We start from the raw sequence: 25293 nt of genomic DNA, 5'->3' as shown, positions 1-25293 counted from the left end.
TCAGAACTGATCATCATATAATCTTGTTGTTACTGTTTACAATGTTCTCTTGGTTCTACTCACTTCACTTAGCATCAGTTGATGTAAGTCTCTCCAGGCCTTTCTAAAATCATCCTGCTGATCATTTCTTATAGAACAATAATATTCCATAACACTTACATACTATAACTTCTTCAGCCATTCCTTGACTGTTAGGCATCCACTCAATTTCCAGTTCCTTGTCACTACAAAATAGCTGCTACAGACACTTTTGTACATGTGGGTTCTTTTCCCTCCTTTATAATCTCTTTGGGATACCAACACAGTAGACATTGCTGGATCAAAGGGTATGTAGAGTTTGATAGCCCTTTGTCACTCCCTTTCTTAAAGTTATTTACTTTTCTCCTCCAATTAGATGGTTCACTAATGGGGATCAAAGTCTGTCATTTATCCTTGTATTTTTTGGCATGGAGTCCAGGGCCTTGCACATTATAGGTGTTTAATGAAAGCTGGTGGAAAGTTCAGTTAAGGAAACTGAGGTTTGGAGGACAGTGTGACTTGCATAAAAAACAACAAAAGGCAAGTTATGATTTAAAGCACTGGAGGACATCACTGCAGACTAGAAGCAGCCTGGATTAGGCAAATATAAGGAGACTGGAAGGGGAAAAGGAAGGTATAGATTTGGAGGGAGATGGGGAAGAGGGGAGGTATTTGGGGAGGTATTTGAGGCAAAGTGGGGGAAGAACTCAGACTGGATACTATGGCTTATTAATCATCACTGAATCCTAAGATCCTATCTGAAATCTAATCTGCAAAGTTAGGGTGGGATAATGCAAATAATTACTGCAGATTGGAGAGCCTGGACAGCAACCCAGCTCTGTGCTAACTGTATGACCTTGGGGAGTCCTTTCTCCTTGCAGAACACTAGTTTCTTCATCCATTGGGAGGATGATGGGGAAGATAACCTCTACCTGTCCAACTTAACACCCTCCACAGCTGTGCCCTTCTGGCTGAGGCATGAACTGATTATTAAATAATAACAAAGCACCCTTCCAAAAAGATGTAGCTCAGGTTGCCTCTGAGTTCTGGAACTGTTGGGGAAGGGGTAACAGGCTTGTTTTTCTTGACCCTAGAAAGCAGAGAACCTAGGCCAACTGGAAGGAATTGCAGGGATGACTTTTACATCACTTAGCTGTTTGGAGAACAGATAGCTTTCCAGGGGATAATGAACTCCTTATCACAGAAAATCTTCAGGTTGACATTTGAAGTCCTCTGCAATCTGGTTCCCATGTACCTTCCTAGTCTTATTTCACATTACTCTCCCCCTCATTTACTCTGCTCCAGTTCCAATCAAGTTATTCTGTTGTCTGTACCCATATACAACATCCTGTCTTAATCCTCTGGGCCTGTGGAAAAAGTCAATGGCCCCTCTCCATCTGGAACGAACATCCTTCTCATCTGCACAGGATTCCTTCAAAGCATAGCTCAGGTGCCACCTTCTACTGGAGGCCTTTCCTGACTTTTACCTCTCCACTTCACCCCTCCCCCATCAGCAGACTCATCTTTAGAAATGACTTTATACTTATTGGTATATCTACTGTTTCCCACTCATTTTAAGATCCTTGAAGGTGGGGGGTTTTCTTTTTTCTCTTGTAAACCCAGCACTAAATAACTGCATTTAAAAATATTTGTTGAATTGAATTTTGGCAGAAAGCAGATAACTTTCTGTCAGGGAAGGCAAAGATCTCTGAAGGATCCTTTTCAGCTCAGAGATTCAGTGTGCACTGGATCATTTAAAGGAAATGGAAAAGGATGTTTTATTCCCAAATGAGAGCTGGTCATACTTCAGTCTATCCCCTGGAATTAGAAGGGTCCTACTGACTCTTCACACAGTACTGGCACAGAGGAAAGCAGCTTTTGGTGGGTAAACCAGTGGTCTAGGAAGCCGGAAATGGTTACTGGTGGGGAGCTGTTATCCTAGTCGAGCCACCAACTGTGGTCATATTAACTCTGGGCAAGTCACTTCCTGTTTCCTCTTTATTAAATTGGGGATAACATTTTTGGGGGAGGACTAATGAAAAAGATCGAGAAAATGCTATCCAAAACAATTGTTACTAAACCTGTTGTTTAGAAAAACATTAGCTTTTGACCAGCCCATCTCTGAAGCACAGGACACAGAATGTCAGAGTTGGGGGGGGATGTTGTGGACCTTAGAACACAGGATATCAGAGCTGGAGCAGAGTGTAAATGAGGGGGGGAGAGTAATGTGAAATCAAAAGGTAGATGGGAACCAGACTGTAGAGGAATTTAAATGTCAACCTGAAGACTTTCTGTGATGGGGTGGAAGGGGAGGGGGGAGGAATATTAGAACAAAGACCCAGGGGGATCTGAGATCATCAAATATTCCATTTTACAGATAAGGCAATAAGGTCCAAGGAAGGACTTCAAAGTCAAGGAAATTCAGAACTGGAAGAGACTTTCAGGTTTACCAGGTTTATTAACACATGTGAATGGGAATTGTCCTATACTATGTGAATGGGAATTATGAAATAATATAGGAATTCATAACCCCATTGAGGTAGGAAGGAATGGACCTCTCTGAAAGTCTGGTGATATCAATGGATCCCTTCTCAGAATATTTTTAAATGCAAAAATAAAATAAGTGGCATCCCAAAGGAAACTTTTATTACAATGCAATTAGAGAAATAAACATACTCTATATCTATATAAATAAAATTATAGATATGTATTTAATGTTCATGGACTCAACTTTAATACCTCCTGATCCAGCCTTCTTCTGCAGACCTTTGGCCATAGGGATTACCCTCTTCCTCCCAAGCAGCCCATTCCACTTTTGGATGGTTTCTATGTTAAGCTAAAATCTGTCTTCTACTATTTAGTTCTGATCTTCCCAATTGCAGGCAGAACAATCCCTTCTTCCATGTAACGGCAGTTGAAATACTTGAACACAGTGATTATTTATGACATCCCTTACACCCCCCCACTCCACAAGCCTTCTCTTCTCTGACCTAATGTCACACAGTGAATTAATGGCAGAACAGACCTAGAAGCCAGATTTCCTAGTTCCCAGTGCTGGCTTGTTTCAAGTGTCTAACTCTAGTACCGCCTAACTCTTAATAAGGTACACCATCATGTGATTGCTATCATTATGTAACCTCTAAGAGAAAAGAGAAACAAAATGGCAACAATTTTCTCCTTGACCTTGTACATGTCTTTTTGGTACCTGGACCTCACATTCCTGTCAAATGAGAGGGATGGAATAGTACACCTGCCTCCTAAGACCCTATCAGCTCTGACAATTCCCGAATATGGGATTTATAGTCTCTTCTTTGACCTGTGAAGTTTTCCTGGTCCTTTAGGAGGAGTTCATTGGTATAAACTCAAGCACAAACACCTTAAAAGAAAGGCAAAGCCATTATTAGTAAAGGCTGAGGTCTTAGCTAGAGACTGTTGCAGCATATAAGCTGCATCTTCATAAGAGGCTTAGGTTGTCTGTCTTGAGGCCTCGAGGCACTCCCCACCCCAAGTTACCAAATGCGGTTGATTTATCTTTTCATCAGTTCTCTCCTATCCATATCCATGGCCTCTGAAGAAAACCTCTCCCCTCATGACTGTATTCTGGGTCACCAGTCTAGTTCCTTCTAATGCATCCCCAAAAGGCTGCCTTTAACAGTCAGGAGGCCTCTAAAGACCACCTACCCCAACCTTTGTCATTTCAAAGATGAGAAATCTAGAGGGGGAGAGATTTCCAGGGCACTGAGTAAGAAAGCTTCCTCTCAATTCCAGAAGTCTTTATCAGCAGTGTACTTTTTTTTTTTTTTTTTTTTTTTTGCTAGGTGAAGGGGAAGAAGAGAGGCAATCTAGATTAAGTGACTTGCCTGGGGTAACCCAGCTAGTAAGTGGCTGAAACAGAATTTAAACTCAGGTCCTTCTGATTCTAGGACCAGTGCTCTATCCACTGATCCATCTAGCTTCCCCTGCACTAGGTGTTCACAAATATGAGTTGAAAGAAATCACAGAGATCACCCAATCCAATTTATATCTTATCAGGAACCTTCTCTACAAGACAGATCCCTGGGAAGTGATCACTGAACCTTCATGGTTGGGGAGATAACAATGTCTCTGTGGTAACCCATTCTCCCTGTTGAGTTCAACTAATCCTTAGATAGCCTAGCCCTGTTCCCTCACCATCAGAGTCATCCTCCTCTGGACTCTCCTTTCTAGCTTGTACATGTCCTTCCTAAAATGTGACACTAGGAACCTCAACTCTCTGAATGGGACAAGGAACTGGAGAGATGGGAGCGAGGAAGCTGGGGGACAACCAAACTCCTTTTATTCTTTGGTCACTGAGCCTCTATTAATATAGGAGACACTTATGTTACCTTTTGGGGGAAGCCATGTATCTAGTTGATACATATTGAGATTGATTCTATATGGTCTGATACTTTGTAACATCGTGGTTTTACATAGGAAGGTTTTACATTAGGGACTGAGCAATAAACTACCTGCCAGCTGGAAAGCTGATGTGAGGATCAGATGAGATGACATAAGCACAAAGCTCCTAAAAATGTGAGCTATTATACAATGGGGTTATTTCATAGGAGAAGGCTCCACTTTTGCTTTTAAAAGCAGAGCTATTCCTTTTTGTTGTGGCAAGAAACTAGAAACAAAGTAGATGCTTGTTGATTGGGGAATGTCAAAAACAGACTTTGGTACAAAAACATGAGAATGTTATATAAAAACAATGGATAAAAATACAAAAAATGGGAAGACCTTTATGAAGTAATATAAAATAAAATAAGCAGAATGTGGGAATCAATTTTATACTACAAAAAACTACAGAGAGAACACAAAAAGTGTAAATGCAAAGAACACCTCTCCCCACTCCCAAAGATAATACTATACAACATTTAAGCTTGCCCCAGGAATTGAGAAGATATACACCAATCTTCTTTGTAAAGATGGGGGGCTACAAGTGTGGAATATTGCATATGCTGTCAGTTGATATGTTGGTTAGTTTTACTATACTGCTTTTTCCCCCCTTTTATTTTTCATTCTTTGTTAAGAGGGATGACCTGAGAGGATTTGTTCAGAGATGACATAAAAGCAAACTCCCTACAAAAAACCAAAAACTAGTGCTCATGCTTGTGGTGCTTAAAATCACATTTACAACTGTCCACTTGTTATCCCTGGAGAGCCCAGGATCAGACTCTTCACCGTCAGGCTTCAGAAGGCTTGTGGAGCCACAGGTTACTCATAGAAGAATCACACCCTACTTTTAAAACCCCCATCCAGTGTCAACATGCTTGGGGGTGGGGGAGCTCAGCACTAGATCATTCATTTAGGTAACTGGTGAGAGCAGGGAGGGGACAGTGAGAGAAGGCTGGAAAGGTGGGGTGGAATCCGGATGGCAAAGGGCCTACTTCTTGGGTAAGAGTTCCGCTTCAGTAAAGATTTAAACTGAGTAATCCTTTGTCAGGGATGTTGTAGGGGGAATTCTTGCTTAGGCATGAATTGGATGAAATGCTCAGAGGCCCCTTTCCTTGCAAGCCTGAGCTTTGAGGACCCAGTAAATTAGAGTTTATGAGGCTGGTCCTTTTAGGTCACTCAGATTCCATTCCCCCAGATTTATTAAAGGAGCTGGCCTTGATCTGATAAATTTGTTAAGCTCCCTTCTGGCGTTAACATCCTACAACACAGCATGAAAGAGGTGGAAAAGATCTTAAGAGATAAATGACTTCAATACCTTTGTATTACAGATGAGGAAACTGAGCTCTGAAGAGCTGTAGGGACTCTTCATAGCTAAATAGCAAGCTCTGACCAAAGCCAGCAGTCATTATTTTGAGTATCTCACCAGTGATTCATTTCTTTGCCCTTCCCTTTTTATCCCTTTTCCATTCCATTTCCAAGGCCTCCTCCTAGTCCAAGCCTGGTCCAATGGAAGAAATTGAAAATGAAGTTAGAGGTTGTAGGTTCAAATTCTGCTTCCAGTACTTGTTTTGACAGTGGGAAAGTTATTTCATGAAAGTTGCATGATCCTTATCTGTAAAAATGGAGAGTCAGAGTGAGGGGCTAGGGGGCTTGGCCAAAGAGTTCTTAAAGCTCTTTTGGGTCATGGATCCTTTTGTCATAAAGCCTTAGAATAATGTTTTAAATGCATAAAACAAGATGCATAGAATTACAAAGGAATCCAGTTATTTAAATTACTAATTTTTTTTTTTTTTTTTTTTTGCTGAGGCAATTGAGGTTAAGTGACTTGCCCAGTGTCACACAGCTAGGCAGTGTTAAGCGTCTGAGGTCACATTTGAACTCGGGTCCTCCTGACTTCAGGGCTGGTGCTCTATCCACTGCGACACCTAGCTGCCCCTTACTTAAATATTTTTTAGAAGTACATAAATTGCAGATTAAGAACCACTGATCTGGACCAAACCTTTTTAGAGGAGGTAACAAACCTAAAAACGGAAGTGACTTATGTCATACATGGAAGCAAGCAACACAAGTCGTACAAATATGAACTTATCTCCCCAGTCCAGAGTCAGAGTTCCTTCCCTGTATTGCATCCCTTCCTGATCCTTGGAACCTAAGAAAATGCAAGCTCCTCACTCAGCAGCCTTCCCTAATCTTCCTGACCCTGGTGTGCCAATCTTTCTCTGATACTTTCACAGCTAGCATACCCATTACAGGTGATTTGTATTGTGTCCATTAAATATAATGCCCTGCAAACAGTCTCTTAGACTAATTTCCTCAAGTGCTGGCGAGGGCTGATAAAGCATTTTCCCCTCAAACATTATCCCATGCTGAACCCTCTGTGCACTCAGTCAGCAATGGGTATAGGCTTGCTGAAGAGAATCCTACCCTTCTCTACCAGTAGTAGGGTAGGCAGTCCCTCAATTTCCCCCAAGCATCCTTGAAAAGGCATCACCCAGGAAAGACCCCAAACTCTGTCCACTGTCAAATTTCAAGAGGTTAGATGGGGTCATCAGGAGCCTTTGGCAGATGAAGCCTAAGAAGTGGCAGAGGCCGGCCCCAGCCAGCTGGTCATGAGCGCTTCCTGGAAGCTGGGAGGGAGCTGGGCGGACTCCTCGGCACAGCTGCACGCCAGATCATGTTTCCCCTCACAATGCCAGGGATGCTCAGGGCCCATAACTGACCCCAGAAGCTGGGAACAGGAACACAAGCAGGACTTTTAGAAGTGCTCCTGATTGCTGGGAAGCCAGATGAGATTTTGTGGAACAATGTAGACTTGCTGCACTTGGGAGTTAGTCCCTGCTTCTGATGAAAATACTTCCCTTCGGCATTCCAAGCCCTATACAATCTGGTATCCCCTAGCCAGTCTTCTCTCCTATGATTAACCTACAGCCAATCTGCAAATGTAGGGAGGCAGGTTGGTATAATGGAGAGTGCTAAATACAGAGACAGGAAGATAATAACCATCTGTGTGACCATAGGCAAGTTGCTTAACTTCTCTGGGCCTGTTTCCTCATCTCTTAAATGAGGGGTAGGAACAGACTAAATAGCCCCTGAGGTCCTTTTCAGATTTTATGATTCTACTCACTTCTGCCTTTGCTTACACTGTTCCTTATGTCTAGATACTCTTCTTTTGACTATTGAATTCTGACCCATTTTTTCATGTCCAATTCAAATGCCATCACCTCCAGAAATCCTCCCCTGCTTAGTTCCCTGAAGTCTTCTCATCTATAAAAATGAGAGGATGCTTCCTCCCCTTCTCTGGATTAGATGGTCTCTTTGGTCCCTTCCAACTTTGAGTGTGTCTTTTATTTTTATGATGCTTTCATACCTTTCTAATGTGCTTACTCAAATAATTTCATGTATTTTGTTTACTACTGTTTGCATCGTATTCCCTTTCAAGCCTATGAGTTAGTTTCCAGAGGGCAGGAATAGTGTTTCACATAAACTCTGCATCTTCAGAGGCCTCTAGCACAGTGCTATTAAACCTTGTAATGTTCATTTTGGTATTCAATCACAGTCTGTCTCCCAGAGATTTTTAATTATAAGTCTGGTTGCCCCAGTTGAACCAGACGGTCCTGGACAGCAGGGAGCAGATCTCCTCCCATGCACAGATTTGGAAAGCCAGTAAGAATGCCTGCTTTACAAGTACATTCACACAAAACAAAATTTGTCCTTTGAATTAAACTGATCAGTTTCCACACAAAAGGATATGCTATTTTTTAGGGAGAAGGGCTTCTATTCAGCTTCTGTTGTTTAGTCAAATCATATTAGACTCTGCATGACCCCATTTGGGATTTTCTTGGCAAAGGTACTGGAGTGGTTTGCCATTTCCTTCTCCAGCCCATTTTACAGATGAGGAAACTTGAGGCAAACGGGGGTGAAGAGACTTGCTCAGGGTCACATGTCTGACAAATGTCTGAGGCTGGATTTGAACTCAGGAAAATGAGTATTCCTTTCTCCAGAATTTTTATTCTATCCAATATAATACCTAGTTGCCCTAAGCTGCTTATACTCTAAAGAGAATGATTCAAGAGATAGAGGTTCAATCCTTGTCCCCCGACTTCCTAGCTGTGGGAGTATATACCTCTGGCCTTCAAATTTCTACGTAGTAAGAAATTTGTAGGTAAGTGATTTATTAATGTTTACTGATAGACTGATCTCCATTCCCTAATCTGCACTATCAAAGGAAGCCTAAGAACCCTCGGGCATCTGAAGAATGAGATATCTGCAGACCTTGCAATTAAGGGAAGAAGTCGAAAAAGAATGGATTCCCCTCCCCCATGAAGATAAATGAATGAATAGTAAAGGCACTTAGCATTTCCTGTATACTCCAGAGTAGAGCACATAATCTCAGAGAAAGCCAGTGTGGGAAGGGACATTAGGGTCAGAGAGGGCTGTAGTCTTGACCAAGGTCACATAAGTTAATGGGAAGAAAAAGGACTAGAATTTTCAGCTCCTGTTCAGGATTTTATCGAGAGCCAAAAGATTATGGTCTGATTAGGTTTTAATTACTTCTTGTATCTTTGACTCTTCTTAAAAATGGCTCATGCCAGATAAATGTGCCATGAGACTGCCTTTCCAGATTTCTTTGAAAGAGATGCATCTACACATCAAAATATTTGGAACCTGTGTATTTACTTTTGACTACTACACCTTGGCAGGAACTCATTCAAGAGAGCACCAATCTAGAGTGGGCCATTGGAGTAGGCAGATGAAGAGAGGGAGTTAAATTATTTGCCCAAGAACACATAAAAGTGTCTGAGGCAGTGCCTTGAATCTAGAGACAGTGTTCTTTCCACAAAGACAGTGGGATTTTTTTCTCTCTAGATTTCCTAGAATAATTTTTTCAACCAATCTGCTTTCTTCTCGGACTCTAAAAGTGACCAAAAATTTAGTAAGTGCATAAGCTAGGCAGAGGCCTGCTCAAGGCAGAATCCCTGTTCCACTTAGTCACCTCTTTCCAATATTAAGTTAAAAATCTTCTGGGATTCACAAATATCTGAGAAAAATTCAAATTCCTTTGCCTGGCTCTTTATAATCTGGTGCTATCAATTCAGTTAGATCCAACAAGCATGTATTAAATGTTTCCTTTATGCAAGGCAGCTTATTTTTCTGGCCTCTCCCATTCTCCCCCTTGATTCACATTATGTTGTTGCACCTTAACTAGACTCATGTCTTTCACTCCTGAACATGTTCTGCAGCTCCATTTTTGTGCCTTTACTCATTTTATTTCCTATTTCTGGAAGGCCTTCCCTGAGTCTTAAAAAGCACCACTAAAATGTTCCAATCTCCCCAGGATCTTCTCTCACAGACCTCACAAAACACTTTGTTTTCCACTTCTTGAATGCATTTAAGTAAAAATGGATGTTTAAGTTATCTACTGCAGTTCTTTGCTGGATGGTAAAATCCATGAGGGCAAAGATTCATCTAAATTTTTCTTCCCAGTTTTTCACAGAAGGAATAACAGTCTTAACATCTAGTTTGGGGAAATTCCTCTGGCCTGTCAACTTCCCCTTTCTCCTACCTCTAGGACAACTCATAGTTCATCGTTTCCTGCAAAAGCTGGGCTGGCATCAGTCCACTGTATGATACTGAATAGGTCCTGTGTCTTTTTTGACCGCTAGCTTCCTCATCTGCCCAGGGTTCAGATTTTGATTCTCTCTGCACCCAATCTCAGAATTCTGAGGAACTCGGGGGACTGGCCCCGAGGAAGATGAGAGGGATCTGATTCCAGCCTATCTGAGAACTAATCCCAACCTTAGTTCTCCACAGTGAGAATTCAGATGGTGACTCAGAATCTAAAAACTGGAAGGGACCTCCCTGGCAGCTAGTCCAACTCATCCTAAAGAAAAAGAATCTTTAGAATTACCGGGCCAGCTTCAGCTTCAGAATCTCCAGAGAGGGGGTGGATCCTCCCCCTCTTGCCCAAGGGAAGTCCACAGTTCTTTAGTATGGGTTTCATAGGAAGTATTTGCCAACCCTACATTTGCTCTGCCCTCCCCAAGTTCTCTCCACAACAGCCAAACAAAACATAATAATAACCTTTTAAGCACTTGAAGACACACTTTCCAGTGTCCCATCTCTAGCTCTTCCCTTGCCTCTTCTTCTACAAGTTAAACAGTTTAATCCATTAACCAACCCTCAAGTGACATTGGATTCAAGGCATTACACTATACTCTGGTGGCTCTCTCCTGGTCATTCTCCAGGTCAATAATGTCCTTTCTAAAATGCAGCATCCCGAAGGGAATACAATACTTGAGATACGTTGTCTGATCAGTACAGTCAAAGATGGTTTAAGTTTGGGATTTCTGGTTTTTGATACCCTACCCTGCTGCAGCAGTGGCCCATCTCTCTGGTCTTGTCCCACCCCTCACCCCCCATTGTAATTGCAACTAAACTCTAGGATCCAGGCAGCTTCACTCTGCATTGGGTTTCTATATCACTCCCTATCCGGAATGAAGATTGTGCTTCTTTTCCTATTATCAAACACCCTTATTGCAGTAGAGGTTTAAAAATGTGCCTTTTTTTTTTTTTTTTTTTTTTTTTTTTTTTGAGGAAGGAACTTAAGGCATTCAAGGCTAGAGATTCCTACACATATTCAGTCCATAAAAACACTCACCTAAGTGCCGCCTCACCCCAATATCTACCTGTTGGAGAAGAGTATGTGGAGAAGACTATACAAGCTCATTTAAGCTTCCCCCCCAAAAAATAATCCATCAATGTCCCTTCTAAGCATGACATCTCACACTTGAACAACTGCAGCTGTCTCTGAACTAGGTCACAGATGATCAAGGAGTTAGAGTGGAAAGAATCTGTAAGAACATCTAGTCTAAGCCACTGATTTTACAGATGAAAGAACTGAGATCCAGGGAAGTCAAGTAATAACAATGTCACAAAGGAAGTTAACTGATTCAAGGGCAGACAGATAATCAAGTGACCTGGATTCAAGTCCTGATTGGATGTGTGATTTGATATGTCTCTTTCCTTCTTTGGACCTCAAATTTCCCCACCTGTGAGTTTAAATAAGATCACAATATGAGTTAGATCTGCAAGGAATCTTAGAGATCATGAAGCTGTGACCTTTCACTTTACAGGAGGAAAAGTGTCTTGGCCAAGCTAGCTTGGTGCAGGATTCAAATCCAAGTCCTCAGACTCCAAAACCAGTGCTCCTTCCCAACAGTCCTTGTGACAAGTGCTTTTTAACCAGTAAAGTGTCATGAAAACCAAAGCATGGTTACCCTTAGGCTGCCTTTCTCTCTCCTTATATCTTATAGGTAAAGAACCACCAAAAGGTCACTTGGTTCCCATCCTTCCCCGTTTATATTCACTTAATAACAATCAATTAACAAAGGACAGATGTGGGGGGAAAAAAAAGAAAAGAAAAGCCCTTCCAAAAAGATTTTGGACCAGAGGAAACAATGAGCATCCCATCTCTTGCCACACTTTGGTAGTTGGATGGGCAATATAGAGAGCATTACTGCTCCAATCCTGAAATATAGATTTCTATTAAATATAGTTATTTCCTATTCGCCAGCCCTGTGTTTCAAGAGGCAAGCTTTTATTAGCTCCATTAGAAGTGAGTGGAGACATTCCAGAGAGGAAACTTGCCTAATTCAGGGTCACCTAGCAAATTAGCATCACATCTTATTTTCATGTCAGTTTCTCTTTCCACTATATCTCATAGGTTTTTTCCCCCTCTTCCTTAGATGATTTCCTAGTTTTGGCCCTGCTAAAAGGAGGAAAGGCTCAAATAAAACACAGTGCCTGGCACTTAGTAAGTGTTTATTATCTCTCTCAAGCTGCCACCGAACTGACATGTTCTAGAAGAATGTCCATTCCCCTCTTAGAGCCTTGATTTCTTCATCTGTACAATGAAGGGATTGGAATTAATGATCCTTAAGTCTCCTTCTGGCGCTGAGATTTTTCAAGTGACCTCCTCACTCTTTTTAGAATTTCCTTCTGTGTCTCTGGGTTTTTGTTCCCCTGAAAGACTGATGGAAGGAATTGGGGGTTGAGGAGGGATTTCTTTTTGCTACTTGGGGCTGTGTCACCCAGAGAAGGGGGTGGATAGGGTAGGGCTCAACTCTGGGTACATTGAGTCACTCCCTCTCAGGAACAAAGCTGTCAGCTAGTGCAACAAGCCAAAAAAAAGAAAAAAGGAAAAAAGAAAAAAAAAAAAAAAAAGGAGGCAGGAGACAACCAAAGGAGGCTAAAAAAGAAGGGAAGGGTGAGAGAGGGAGGAGGCCCTAACATGAGAGGATGGAAAATACAACAGACCATTTCAACAACCCTTCCCAAAGGCGCACACCCGCCTATCATTACGTGCCCAGCTTAATTACCCATCATTATAAACTGAATCCACAATAGATGCCAAACTGCATTTTCTAGAGACAGACAGCTTCTCTTCCCTTACTCTCTCTCTCCCTCCCAACTATCACGGGGAGAATCTCCATAATGTCACATTGAGATTAATTCCCCTTTATCCCTAAATAGCTGAGATGTTCGGAATCCTCGTCCCCCGGTGGAAGAAGATGGTACTGGGGTAACATGCTGGCTGAAGTCAGGGTCCTAGGAAAGCCCCGGAAGGCGGAGAGGCCCCTGCAAAGTTGGTCCTTAAAAATACCAGTTCACAGAAGCTGCCCAGGGCTCCGGGGGCTAGTAGAGGCCAACTCCCGCTGAGTAACCGGCATCTCCCTCTCCCCACCCCACAGCCAGGCTCCCAGAAATAAACGGGAGCTGAGCTCACATCCTGTGGGGAGCTGAAATAGCCCAGGCAGGCTAAAATAGCGCAGAGAGTCCGTGGCAGCAGAGAGTCGGGTCGGCCCAGGCCAGGCAAGCAGAGTCCGCTCCATTCCGTCCACCTCCCTGAGAGCTCTGGCAGCAGCCCCCCGCCAAGCCGGGGAGCCTCCCCCCGCGCGCCCCCGCGCACAAAGCGGCAGCCCCCTCCCCCATTCCCAGGGCGTGGGCCCCCAGCCCCGCTTTGTTAACGAGCCTTCGAGCATTCCCTCCGGGGCCAGCCACACAAGCCGAGCCGAGCCGAGCCAAGCCGAGCCGAACAGAGCCGAGCCGGGCCGAGCCCCCGGGGCCGGACTCGGCCCCTCATGCCGGCGCGGGGTGGGGGGCAAAAAACCACAAAATCGCTTCCACTCACATTGCTTCAAGAGGTCCAGACACAAAGCCATGAGACCCGAGGGGCGTAGGGGCGGAGACAGAAAGAGACAGAAGAGGAGAGAAGGGAGAGAGACAGAGAGACACAGACAGAGGGCGGGGAGGCAGCAGTGCCTCGGTCTGCTCCGGGAGGAGGAGTCCCCTTGGCTGCCAGAGGCCGGAGCCTGGGAGGAAGCCGGAGTCCGCCCCGCCCCGCCCGCTCCCGGCACAAAGCCCCGGCGTGGCCGGTCCGGCGGCGCTGGGCTGCGCGCTCGGGGCCCGGGCCCGGACACCACGACGCTCGCGGGACGCCCGCGCTGGGGGAAGAGAAGGCGGCGGCTCGTGGCTCGGCCAGAGCCGAGGGCGCACGGAGACAGGGAGAGCCCGGTGGGGGCGGCTGCAACTCACCCTCCTCCCTCGCTCAGCCCCGGCCGCTCCGCTGATGTACTTGCAAGGGGAGGGGCCTCTGGGTTAAAGCCCCGCGCGCGGCCCCACCTCCGGGCCCGCGTCACCGGCCGCGCGGCGGCTCCCCGGGCCTCTCCCCCTCCCTCCTCCCTGGGCTCTGGGGCGCGGCGGTGGAGGGGTGGGGGGTTGAGGGGGGGGTCCGGGGAAGGGAAGGATTTAGGAACACATGCACGCGCACACGCAATACAGCGCGTCGAGTGCACGCAGGGAGTCCACGCTCAAGTGTGCACGTGCCCGCCCTGGAGATGCAGGGTAAGGGGGTGGGGGGATGCACACAGGCAACCCCGTGCAAACCCAACAGAGCGGAGTGCACGCGCACGCGACCTCGGGTAGGACTGGATGGGCGTGCACTCACATAAGGGGGGAGAGGGCGGGTAGGAAACATGCGTGCACTACGACATCCAATCAGACGTGCACGACAAAGCACCACTGTACTCCGGTGCGGAGCGCGCATACGCACGTGCACAACTCCCCCACGGGCGGGTGCACGCGCTGCACGAGCGCGCACATGTTCCGTGCACACTGGAAGCAGCGTGGGCACACCCACCCACAAACATACTTCCCGCTGCGCTGTAGGTCCTGCAGGCGGGGAAAGGGATATTTCGCCAGGCGAGTTTGCCTGCGCTGAGGCACGCCCGCAGTTACTCGTTCTCCTGGTCCTAGCAGCGTCTCGCACGGGACCAGCCCCACCCGCGCTGTTCCCAGCTGGCATCCTGCACATGCTCAGTGCCGAAGTCCCGGGCGGGTGCCCACGGGCCAGCCCTGCCGCCTTTGGAGAACACGAGTGGTGGCGCGCTCCCCGATCGCCCGCTGGCTAGTGCAGGTCAGCTCAGCCCACACCGTCCAGGCCCGGAGCTGGCACGAGCCGACAAATCAATCCTCCTAATCCCGCAGACTCCCTTTCCCCTTTCCCTGACCCTCTCTTTCTGTTCTCCTTTTGTTTCCTCCTTCCCGGGCCAGCAGTCAGGGCTAGAGCCGCCTTAGCACGCTCTTTTCCGAAAAGGGTGTCCTGGACAAGTTAGACAGCCTTCTCTCCATCCCATGCCGGAGCACCTTTCTATAAATCCTACTGGTATTCAGTAAGCAGCATTCAGAGGCATTTAGAGGGCAACAGGGCTTTGAGAATCACAAATACTGGGGCCCGCAGGGACAGTGTGGGTCAGTTATCTCATTCTACAGAACCGCTCCAGAGTGACATCACATAGATAAAAAAAAAACTAGTTGCCATGTCCTGTAACTTCACCAAACTCCACAATCTTGTACCTAACTTTTCTCCACTCACATCCCTGAACCAATTCAAACCTTCAGACCTAGATTATTAAAACAGTCTCCTATCTGGCTGCCTCCCTTTGCAGTTTCATCCTCTTGGAGCTATAATTTTCCTAACATTTGATCATAGATTTAGAGCTAAAAAGAGCTTTAGGGAGTCATTTAATTCCAATCCCCTCATTTTACCGAAGAAAAAAAGGAGAATCCATGGATACTAAGCATCTTCCCAAGAATTCAGTACTACTCTATTAAAAAAAACCTTCCGTGGATGCTTATTTATTTCTTGTATAAACTCCTATCCTGGCATTCAAGGCTTATCACAACCTCGTTAGATTTTATGCTTTTTGTGCCACTCCTTCTTTCACATGGTCTACTCCCAGCTAAGTGGACTACTTTGTCCCTGGCTGTTGACTGACTAGCTGTTTCCTCTTGAGAGAAGAATCTACTCCCTACTCAACGTAGTTAAGTGTTTCCCTATGGCTTCTAGGATACTTAGAGCTCTTTATGACTTGGCTCTAACCTGTCTGTCCAGTCTTGTTACTGTGGTTCCTTTTCCCTCACTCTTGCCATCCTACCCAAATTGAGCCTCTTTTTTCTAGCCCACAAACAACACTCCATCTCCATGTTCACTGCCTTAGCCCTGCTTGTCCCCCGTGCTAGAACGTTCTTTCTCCTCACCATTTTCTTCTCCCTAAGTCTCAGTTCCTTCCAAATTATTCTGTTTTTATTGTTTATGGTTCTTTTACTATAGTAAAATCCCTTCACCCCCCCCCCCCCCACACACAAAGATTCCTTAAAGGCATAACACGTTTACAAATCCAGTGTCTAACTCATAATAGACAGTAAATGCTTGTTAAATTGAACTGCAGTCATTTTTTGGCTCTAGGTCTCAGTCTCCCTCTCTGTAAAATTGGATAACTCTTGCTCAGCATCCCTCAGTTACGAAGGATGTTATTTTAAATGAATGATGTTATTTTAAAGGCAATGTAGTGGTAAAATGGTAACAATACAAACAAGCTCTTTATAACATGACTGTGGGGTAGGTAAGATAGGTAGTATTGTCCCTATTTTATGGATAGGGAAACTGAGGATCACGTTAAGTGACTTATTTAGAATCACAGAGGTCATAAATGTCAGAAGAATGCCAGAACTTCACTTAGGTTATTTGGCCAGAACCATTTCCACTATATCAGAATCCTTAGTGTTATTATCAGGTTGCTGAAATCCCCCCACTGAAAGCATGGGAGTTTTAATGGGGGGAGGGATAACTTGGGGTACCACAGGCCTGGGAAGAGCTTTGTGCATTCAGAGGGTGGCCTGAGAACTCTGGGAGAAGAAGCAGTGGGAGACAGGAGAGGGGGAGCTGGAGGTTGGATGACTTGAGGACTCTCTTCATTGTATGGTCTGTCATGCTGCTTCCTGTCTTCCAGCAGCCTGGAGGTCAGCTCGTAGTAGATTCGTAGGAATTTTGATGCCTTACTTGGCGTCAGTACTAAGCAACTCCCACCCTGATGAGCAAGCTAGGGCTCTGAGGCATTGCTATTCCTGCCTGCTGAACCCTTTCCTGAGAGAGATACATGCTACAAGACTGGTGTGGGGGAGTAGGGGGGGCAGGGTCTGGAAGGAGCCTTGCATCACACCCATAGCCTCACTAAGAAGCAACAGTTACTATGTCTAGTTTCTACCTTGAATTTAATTCGGCTTTGCTGGAGTGAAAGGACACAGGCTGGAATCCTTACTTTGATATTTATATAAGATCTTGGCCAAGTCCCTTCCCTTTTTGGCACCTCGGGTTTATTTATTTTTTTAATCTGCAAAAAAAGGAGATTGAATTAAATAATCTTAAGGGCTCTTCCCATTCTAAATCCTATGATTCTATGAATAAATTTTTTCCCCTGAGGCAATTGGGATTAAATGACTTGCCCAGGGTCACACAGCTAGGAAGTCTTAAGTGTCTCAGTATCCTCATATTTGAACTCAGATCCCCCTGACTTTAGGGCTGGTGCTCTATCCACTGTGCCACCTAGCTTTCTCAGGGCAGCTCTTTTATCCACTATGCTATGGGCACTTCTCATATCTACCTCTTTCTCTATTTAGGGAAGCAACAAAAATTTGTAAGTTCTTTGGTATGGGGAATTCCCCGAGAGGAAACTCCTTCTATTAATACAAGTAGCATTTTCTCTACAACTTGTAGTCTGGAGAGCTGTGTTTGAATGACTTGTTCATGATCACAGACAATATTGAGTCAACAGCCAGTAATGTGTCAAAGATGAGACTTGGATTTTGAACTTCCTGGATTCAAAGGTTGTTCTATATCCACTATACCAAGTTGCTTATCTCCAGAAACTTGTCATTCTGCAAGATGAAATCAACTAGGAAACACGGAACCTCAGCACCTCCTACCCCTCGGGCTCTTCCCTCCCTCTGACTGGAAAGAGTGGAGATTTAACCTTGGAGAGTTCCTCCTACATTCTCCACTCTGTAAGAAGGGCATTCAGGGAATTCTTTGCATCATTTCCCACCTGCTACTTTTTTTATTTTTCATCTTCGCTAGAAATTCTCCATTTTGCTAGATGAAATCAGTGCAGAAACTCACACCTCCTCAGATAATTTCCCACCCTGATTGAATGCCTCTATGCCTCCTCCCAGTTTAGCTTCTCCCTACTTCAGCTTTCCCATTCCAGTGTGATCTCCTTGAAGGCAGGGTCTTATGTCTTTCTTTTTATTCTATTTATTCCTAGCACTTAGCCCAGTGCCTGGAACATAGTAGGTGCTTAATAAATGTTTATCAACTCTGATTTGTTTATCCCACTCAAGTTTCTTTATGCTTTATTATGGAGTTCTTGAAGGCTATATTAATGGAGCACAAACTTTCCTGGCTCCCATCCAACTGGAAAGACCTACAATACAATTTCAGGTGTGTTAGTTGTTGCCCCAGTACAGTTTGTAGAGACTTATCAGATTAGGTAAAAATAAATTGAAGACGATTGATTAAGTTATGGACAAATTATGTGATCTATTTTGATAGGGAGCATCTATACTGATGAAAATTATAGCTCCCTGATTTATGAATGTATATGTGTGTGTCAGTCAAACTCTATTCAAAATTCTTTCTCTCTAAAGATGCATATATATGTAAAATGATAAAATTATAGAATCATATAACATTGAATATTGGAATTATGGAATGTTGGGACCATAGAAAATAGAGCCATGGATTCTTGGAACTGTAGAATAAAAGGCAGCTAGTTGGCATAGCAGATAGTGCCCTGGTTCTAGAATCAGGAAGTCCTGAGTTCAATCCAACCTGACACATATTAACTATGTGACACTCAGCAAGCCTGTCTGCCTCAGTTTCCTTACAGGGTTGTCATAAGGATCATCTGAGATAATATTGCAAAGTGCTTAAATTTGTAAACCTTAAAGTTTTGTCTACATAAATGCTAGTTAGCTAAAAGAATGTTGGAGGTGCAAGAGACCTCACATACCATCTAGTTCATAAGATCATAGAGCTAAAGTTGGAAGGAATCAGAAAGGCCATTTGCTCCAATCTTATTTTACACATGAGGGAACTGAGGCCCAGAGAGGTTAAGTAACTTGTTTAAGTTGTAAATAGTAGAGGTAGGATGTGGACCCGGGTTCTGTGACTCCAAACATGTTATACCATACTGTCTCCAACTTCTTCATTGTCTAGAAGAGGAAACTGAGGCTTTGGTCTTAGAGTTCTAAGACCAGGGAGGGGTGGGTTTGAATCCCACAGCTAGCTATCCACTCTAAACCCAGAAGTCTTGCCTACTTGCCTATTTTCAGGTAGGACATCCCAATTGTCAGACTTTATAGGAAAGGACTAAAGCAGAAGAAGATCCATTCTTTCTTCCTTTGGCAAGTAAAATCTGTGTGTCTCTTGCACAGAATTAGGGGCACTGTTGGAAATTCCACATAAGGCAAGCTCTCAGACAACAGACATTTATTAAATGCCTACTGTGAGCCAATCCTGCAGTAAGCAACAGGAATAAAAAAAAAAAAAAAAAAAAGGCAAAAAATCTTTCAAGCCCTATCTTTAAGAAACTAACATTCCAATTGGGGGGGGGGGGAACAACAAGGATGAATAAGCTATTGTAACATTTTTTAGTTGTGAACAACTCTTTGTGACCTCACTTGGGGATTGCTTGTCAAGGATACTGGAGTGGTTTTCCATTTCCTTCTCCAGTTCATTTTGCAGGTGAGCAAACTGAGGCAAACAGGGTGAAGTGAGTTGCCTATGGTCATATAGCTTGTATGTGTCTGAGGCCAGACCTGAACTCAGGAAGAATTTTCCTGACTCTAAGCCTGGTGCTCTGTGTACTATGGAGCCACCTAGCAGCTACATACAGAATAAATTATAGATAATAACAAAGGGAAGGCATTAACTTTAAAGTCAGCAATAAATCAGTCAATTTATTAAATATGTACTATGTGTGAAGCTCTGGGCTAAGCCATTGGATCTCTGGATCTTTTGTTGAGGGTGAGATTTTAGCTGGGATTAGAAAGAAGCCAGAGAAACTAGTAGACAGAAATAAGGAAGAAAAGCATTTCAGGTATAAGGAACAGCCTGTGAAATTTCAGTCAGCAGATGGGACATCTTGTTCAAGGAACAGTAAAGAAACCATTGTTACTGAATCAGAATTTGTGGAAGAGTGTGAGATGTAAGAATTTTTCTTTGAAAGATAGAAAGAAACCACTTTAATGGAAATGAAATGGAACCTGGGGCAAGATGATTGGTCAAATTCCACTACATTTAGGTGTAAAAAAGATTTTGCAGATGGGTGGGTCCAGCTTAATTTGACGCACAGAGCAAAGACACCATGGAGAAAGAAGGCAGAAGCCAACTTCAACAACCCAATCATTTTCAGGGCCTCTTCCCCCCTCCCCTGTCATTTCCACAGCCAGTATGTCATTGCTAGGAGCTAGGGGACAGAAAGATCTGGCTTTAAATCTCACTCTAGACACTTCCTAGCTGTGCAATCCTAGGCAATTCTCTACAGCTCTCTGAGCCTCAGTTTTCTCATTTGCAAAATGGGGATAATAAGAGCCCCTACTTCATAGGGTTATAGTGAAGAATAAATGAGATAATGTTTGTAAAAGGCTTTATAAATCTTAAAGGATGACATAAAGATAAATTGTTATCATTTGCCTAGACCTTACTATGTGCCTTTCTGCTCAACTTACTGGGGTTTTGTGAATTCTTCTTGGGTAAGATGGTATGCCAGAAGGGAGGGGAATATTAGACTCCTAGGATATCAAAGCTCAGAGAACCCTTAGAAGAGGGAAAGAACTTGTTTATGGTCACATAATGAGTTAGTAGCAGAGCCAGGGCTAGAACTTAGTCCTTTGTAGTTCTGTTCCAAGATTCTCTTCTCCCCACTTTCCATCCACCCTCCCATCCAACCCCAAAATATCTGAAGATGTCACTATGAAGCATTTGTTCCTCAGATGTTGCTAGGTGGAGGACTCAGGCCAGGCAGGCATTACAAAAGGGGAGGATTCTTAGTTCTTAACCAGCTACATCCTCTGACATTCAGGTTTGGATAAGATGTGAGGAGTGGGGGTAACTTCCTCTCTGTGACAACTTCTTTTTTTTTGTCTTTGCCCCTCTGTGTGTCTTGTCTTGAATAAAATATCACCGATCATTCACACAACTCAGGGACAAAGACCACCTTCCACAGGGAGATCTGATGCTGCAGAGAAAAAGATTATCAGACCATAGCATGACCTCATGACCCTCCATGGTACAATAGCTATAGGCTCAGGGTAGAATTTCAGTCCTATGTCTTTTGCCCCTACTTCATACCACCTCTGACATGGACATTCTAATTCAGCTGAGGCTGGCTAGCTTTCATCCCATATGATGGAGGAGATAGGATCACTGAATTTCTACTAAGAAAAGGAAATAGAGATGCATCAAGGCACAGTGAAAGTGACACAGAAAGACTTACAGGAGAAGGACAGTCAGTGAGAAAGAAAGAGAAATGGAGAGAGGGAGAAAATGGGAGAGGAGGGAGGGAAGAATGACAAATAAATGGGAGAGAGGATGCAGAGAGAAAAACAGAAAACACAGAAGCAGAGATGTGAAAACAAAAAGCTAAAAAATTAAAGTAAAAAAATTTCAACAAAAGAGGTGGAGAGGAAGAAGAAGAAATTATGGAAGAAAAAGAAACAGAAAAATAGGAGGGATGGGAGAAAAAGACAGAGAGAGAGAGAGAGAGAGAGAGAGAGAGAGAGAGAGAGAGAGAGAGAGAGAGAGAGAGAGAGAGAGAGAAAGAGAGAGAGAAAAAAAGAGAGAGAGAGAGAAAGAGAGAGAGAGAGAGAGAGAGAGAGAGAGAGAGAGAGAGAGAGAGAGAGAGAGAGAGAGAGAGAGAGAGAGAGAGAAAGGGGGAGAGAGACAGAGAGACAGAGAGAGAGAGATACAGAGAGAGAATGAACAGAGAAGAACCAGGGACACTGACAAGGAATGGAAGAGCTCACTAGCTCGTCTGACCATGGGCATTTTCGGGCCCAGCACTATGGAAGTCTGCCAGCTGTCAGTGTGTGCGTCTGTTTGTCTGTGTGCATGTCCATGTGCTTGAGAAGTTGGAGCAGACTCACAATGCATCACAGGCAGGGGCTAATGTGCTCCCTGCCAGGCTGCTTGAGAAAGCTATTTCTGGAATGTGAAATCTGGGTCAGAAGGAAGGAGGCAGGAAAAAGGAAGGTGCGTATGTTCCTCTGGAAGGACATATGGAGGACCAGTTCAGGGCCTAAGCCTGAGGCCCATCCAAGTCTGGGGCCCTCCACTCAGAGCTTTTGCCCTTCTCTTCCTCCTGGCCTCTCTCCAACTTGCCCCTGCCCCTCCTTTCCCTCTAGTCTGGCAAGATCTCATTTTCCCGGGTAACAGCTGCTGCCTGAGCATTCCTGGGAAGGTCATTAGACTAATTACAATTGATCCCCTGGGTATAGTCCTTTCAAGTTTATAGAAACATCCATTTTCTCATTGATCTTCTCAGCCTTAAGAAGACAGATGAGGGATGACTGTTCCTATTTTGTGTGTGCTCACTTATTTTTGTGATGTCTGAATCTTTGTGACTCCATTTGGGGTTTTCTTGGCAAATATAATGGAATGGTTTGCCATTTCCATCTTCAGATCATTTTACACATGAGGAAACTGAAGCAAACGGGGTGCAATGACTTGCCCAGGATCACATGCTAGGAAGTGTCTGAGAATAGATTCGAATTCAGGAAGATGAGCTTTCCTAAGTCCAAGCCCAGCACTCTATTCACTGTGCCACTTAACTGCTCCAGTCTTATAGAGAAGGAAAATGAGAAACAGACAGAAGTGACTTGCTTAGGATCATACACTGTCCGAGCCAGACTTTATTGATTGATGGCTTGACTGATTGATTGAGATTGGGTCTCCCTATCTCACTCTGGATGGAAGTGCAGGAATCACTCACAGATGGATCCCATTGCTGATTGGCACATGAGCTTTGACCTGCTCCATTTCTGACTAAGTCTGTTCACTTCTCCTCAGGCAGCTGAGTAGACCTCCACTCCTGGCATATTAGTGCAAACTTAGTTTGGACAGCTGATCAGCCCAGGCCACTGCAGCGCAGAACTCCTGAGCTCAAGGGATCCATCAGTTACAGTTTCCCCAGCAGAAGAGATTTATAGATGCCATAATTGGTTTAAGCCACAATTTCAACCCACATGCCTGAACTACAAATCCAGAGATCTTTTACCATTCTACAAAACTAAGCTTAGCTTTATATTATTTTATTTTTTGCCTCAAATTGTTGCTTCTGACTTTCCTGTCTCTGTTAATGGTAGTATCATTTATTTTATCTTCTAGGCTGGATATTATCTTGGATTCCTCACTCTCTCACCTTGTAAATCTTTCTTATTGGATGACACTCAACTTTCTGGCCTCAAAATCTTCATTGATCCCACTTTGTTCATTGTCTAGCATGAGAGCAAAGGATTTTGAAGTAAAAAGGGCCTCAATGGCATTTTGATGCATTGGATTAGAGAATTGGAAGAAAAAGGCAAAAAGAATATTCACTGTTCAGAATCCTGTCTCAGATACTTAATCGCTGTGTGACTATGATCAAGATCCATAACCTCTCTGAGAAACAGTTTTTTCCTCCATAAAGGGGGGAGTCCAGATTTAAGCTCTATAGTCATTTAGTCCAATTCTTTCATTTTTTTTTAGATAGAGAAGCTCAGATTCAGAAAAGGGAAAAGTCCCACTGCAAGCAAGAAGTTGAGCAAAGATTTGAAACTAACTACAAATCAGGTTCTCTTTCTATCATGTTGTTTCTTCAAAGACAAGTGCTAATTTTTTTTTTGGTCTGGGCCTATAGTGGGAACTCTCTCTAATAGAACAGATAGGCAATTATTCTGAAGTTTTAAGTCATACAAAATTGCCTGAGAAATTGAGAAGTTAAGTGATTTGTCCAAAGTCACACAGCCAACACAAAAAGTGGAACTTGAACCCAGGTCCTCTGGGCTTCTGGTAAGTGTTCAGTTAAATTCAGTGTACTAGTACTCTTTCTTTCCACTTTGTTCCATTCAAAAATCTAATAAGCAGTGATTAGCAGAGTGCCTGGCACACAGAAGGTGCTTAAGAAATGCTAGTTGATTGATTTACTACTAATTCTGAACAGGTAATCATATAGCTTCCACCTGAAGACATGCAATGATAAAAAACTCATTATTTTTTGAGACAATCCAAAGCAGTCTATTAACAAACATTTATTAAGCATGTCTTCCACATGATAGTTCTTCAGATATTTGAAGTGAAGTGAATAAGTACTTATATAGTACCTACTACTAAATAAGCATGTACTATGTACTAGTTACTGTGCTAAGTACTTTTACAAATATTATCTCATTTGATTCACAACTTTTTGAGATAGGTGCTATTCTTCTTCTCTTATAGTTAGGAAACGAAGACAAAGGTTTGACTTGCCCCGTAAGTGTGTGAGGCTACACTGAATTCAGGTTTTTCTGAATCCAGCCCCAATACTCTATTCTACTGAATCATCTAGCTATTGAAGACCCCCATGGTCTCCTTGCCAGCAGTCCTGAGTGTACAAGAGCCCAGAGTTCAAAACAGCTGCTGGAAAGCTGAGGCCATAATTTTTTTTTTCTCTCACTGTGTTCTGGGAATCACTTAGCACCTAGCACTTAGTATGACACAATTATTACCCACATGCCCAAAAAGCTAGTAACTTCTCTGTCCACCAGATCACTAGGCAATAGGGGATGATAGGATATGCAAACTGGAATCAGATGGATAATTTACTAAAGAGCTCAAAGATTCCTTTTACAGAGGAAGAAACTGATTTTTTCCCCCAGTAACCCAAAAAGTAGAAGCAAGATTTGAACTGAAAGTCTTTGACTCAAAATCCTGCTCTCCTTCCTTGGTTTCTCAGCAAATAGATTCACAAAGCTGTAGTCCATCTTCCCAATGAATGCCTCCTTTTCCCTGGCCCAGCCATCCCTTCCCCCTCATCCCCTGTCTAAGTAGGACTTACTGGGCAGTGTGCGGCTGCTGCTCAGGCTGCTGCCTGTGGGTGGAGGAGAGAGGGACTGGAGGGAGATGCTGTCCTCATCCTGGGAGCAGCCCGCCTGGATGGCCCGAAGGTAGCTATGGCTCCGAGAGCGGAAGTAGCTGGGGAGAGGCAAGTCCAGAACATCAGCAGTGGCGGACTCAGCCTCACTGCAGGCAGCCTCATATTGGTCACTCAGCTCTGCCTCCCTGACCTGGGGAAGAAGAAAAATAGTAACTCACATTATCTATGGTATTTTAAGACTTGAGTCTCATAATAATGAACTCCCATATGTAAAGTTTTTAAGGTTCTTATTCACAAACACCACTGGACCTGTTATTGAGAGGGGCATTTCCTCCCCAGATGCCCATCCATA

At 43.9% G+C, this 25293-nt stretch overlaps 1 protein-coding gene across 6 annotated transcripts in view; it reads right to left on the bottom strand.

Moving 5' to 3' along the window:
* DLGAP4 (DLG associated protein 4) overlaps positions 1–25293 on the bottom strand; it is a 93287-nt gene that overhangs the window by 46012 nt on the left and 21982 nt on the right. For 3 of the 6 annotated variants that reach the window (XM_074292573.1, XM_074292562.1, XM_074292561.1), the window contains exon 5: positions 24903–25131. In XM_074292573.1, the coding sequence (XP_074148674.1) occupies positions 24903–25131 (229 nt within the window). Of the gene's footprint in view, positions 1–13216; positions 13338–13621; positions 14155–24902; positions 25132–25293 lie in introns of those variants that run through there. The other 3 variants (XM_074292568.1, XM_074292566.1, XM_074292563.1) reach the window with 3 other exon arrangements.

The sequence above is a fragment of the Sminthopsis crassicaudata genome, chromosome 2 (assembly GCF_048593235.1).
Source record: "Sminthopsis crassicaudata isolate SCR6 chromosome 2, ASM4859323v1, whole genome shotgun sequence".
NCBI classification, from domain to species: domain Eukaryota; kingdom Metazoa; phylum Chordata; class Mammalia; order Dasyuromorphia; family Dasyuridae; genus Sminthopsis; species Sminthopsis crassicaudata.
Note: the sequence above shows the minus strand (reverse complement) of the source record. Positions and strands in the feature narration are given on the sequence as shown.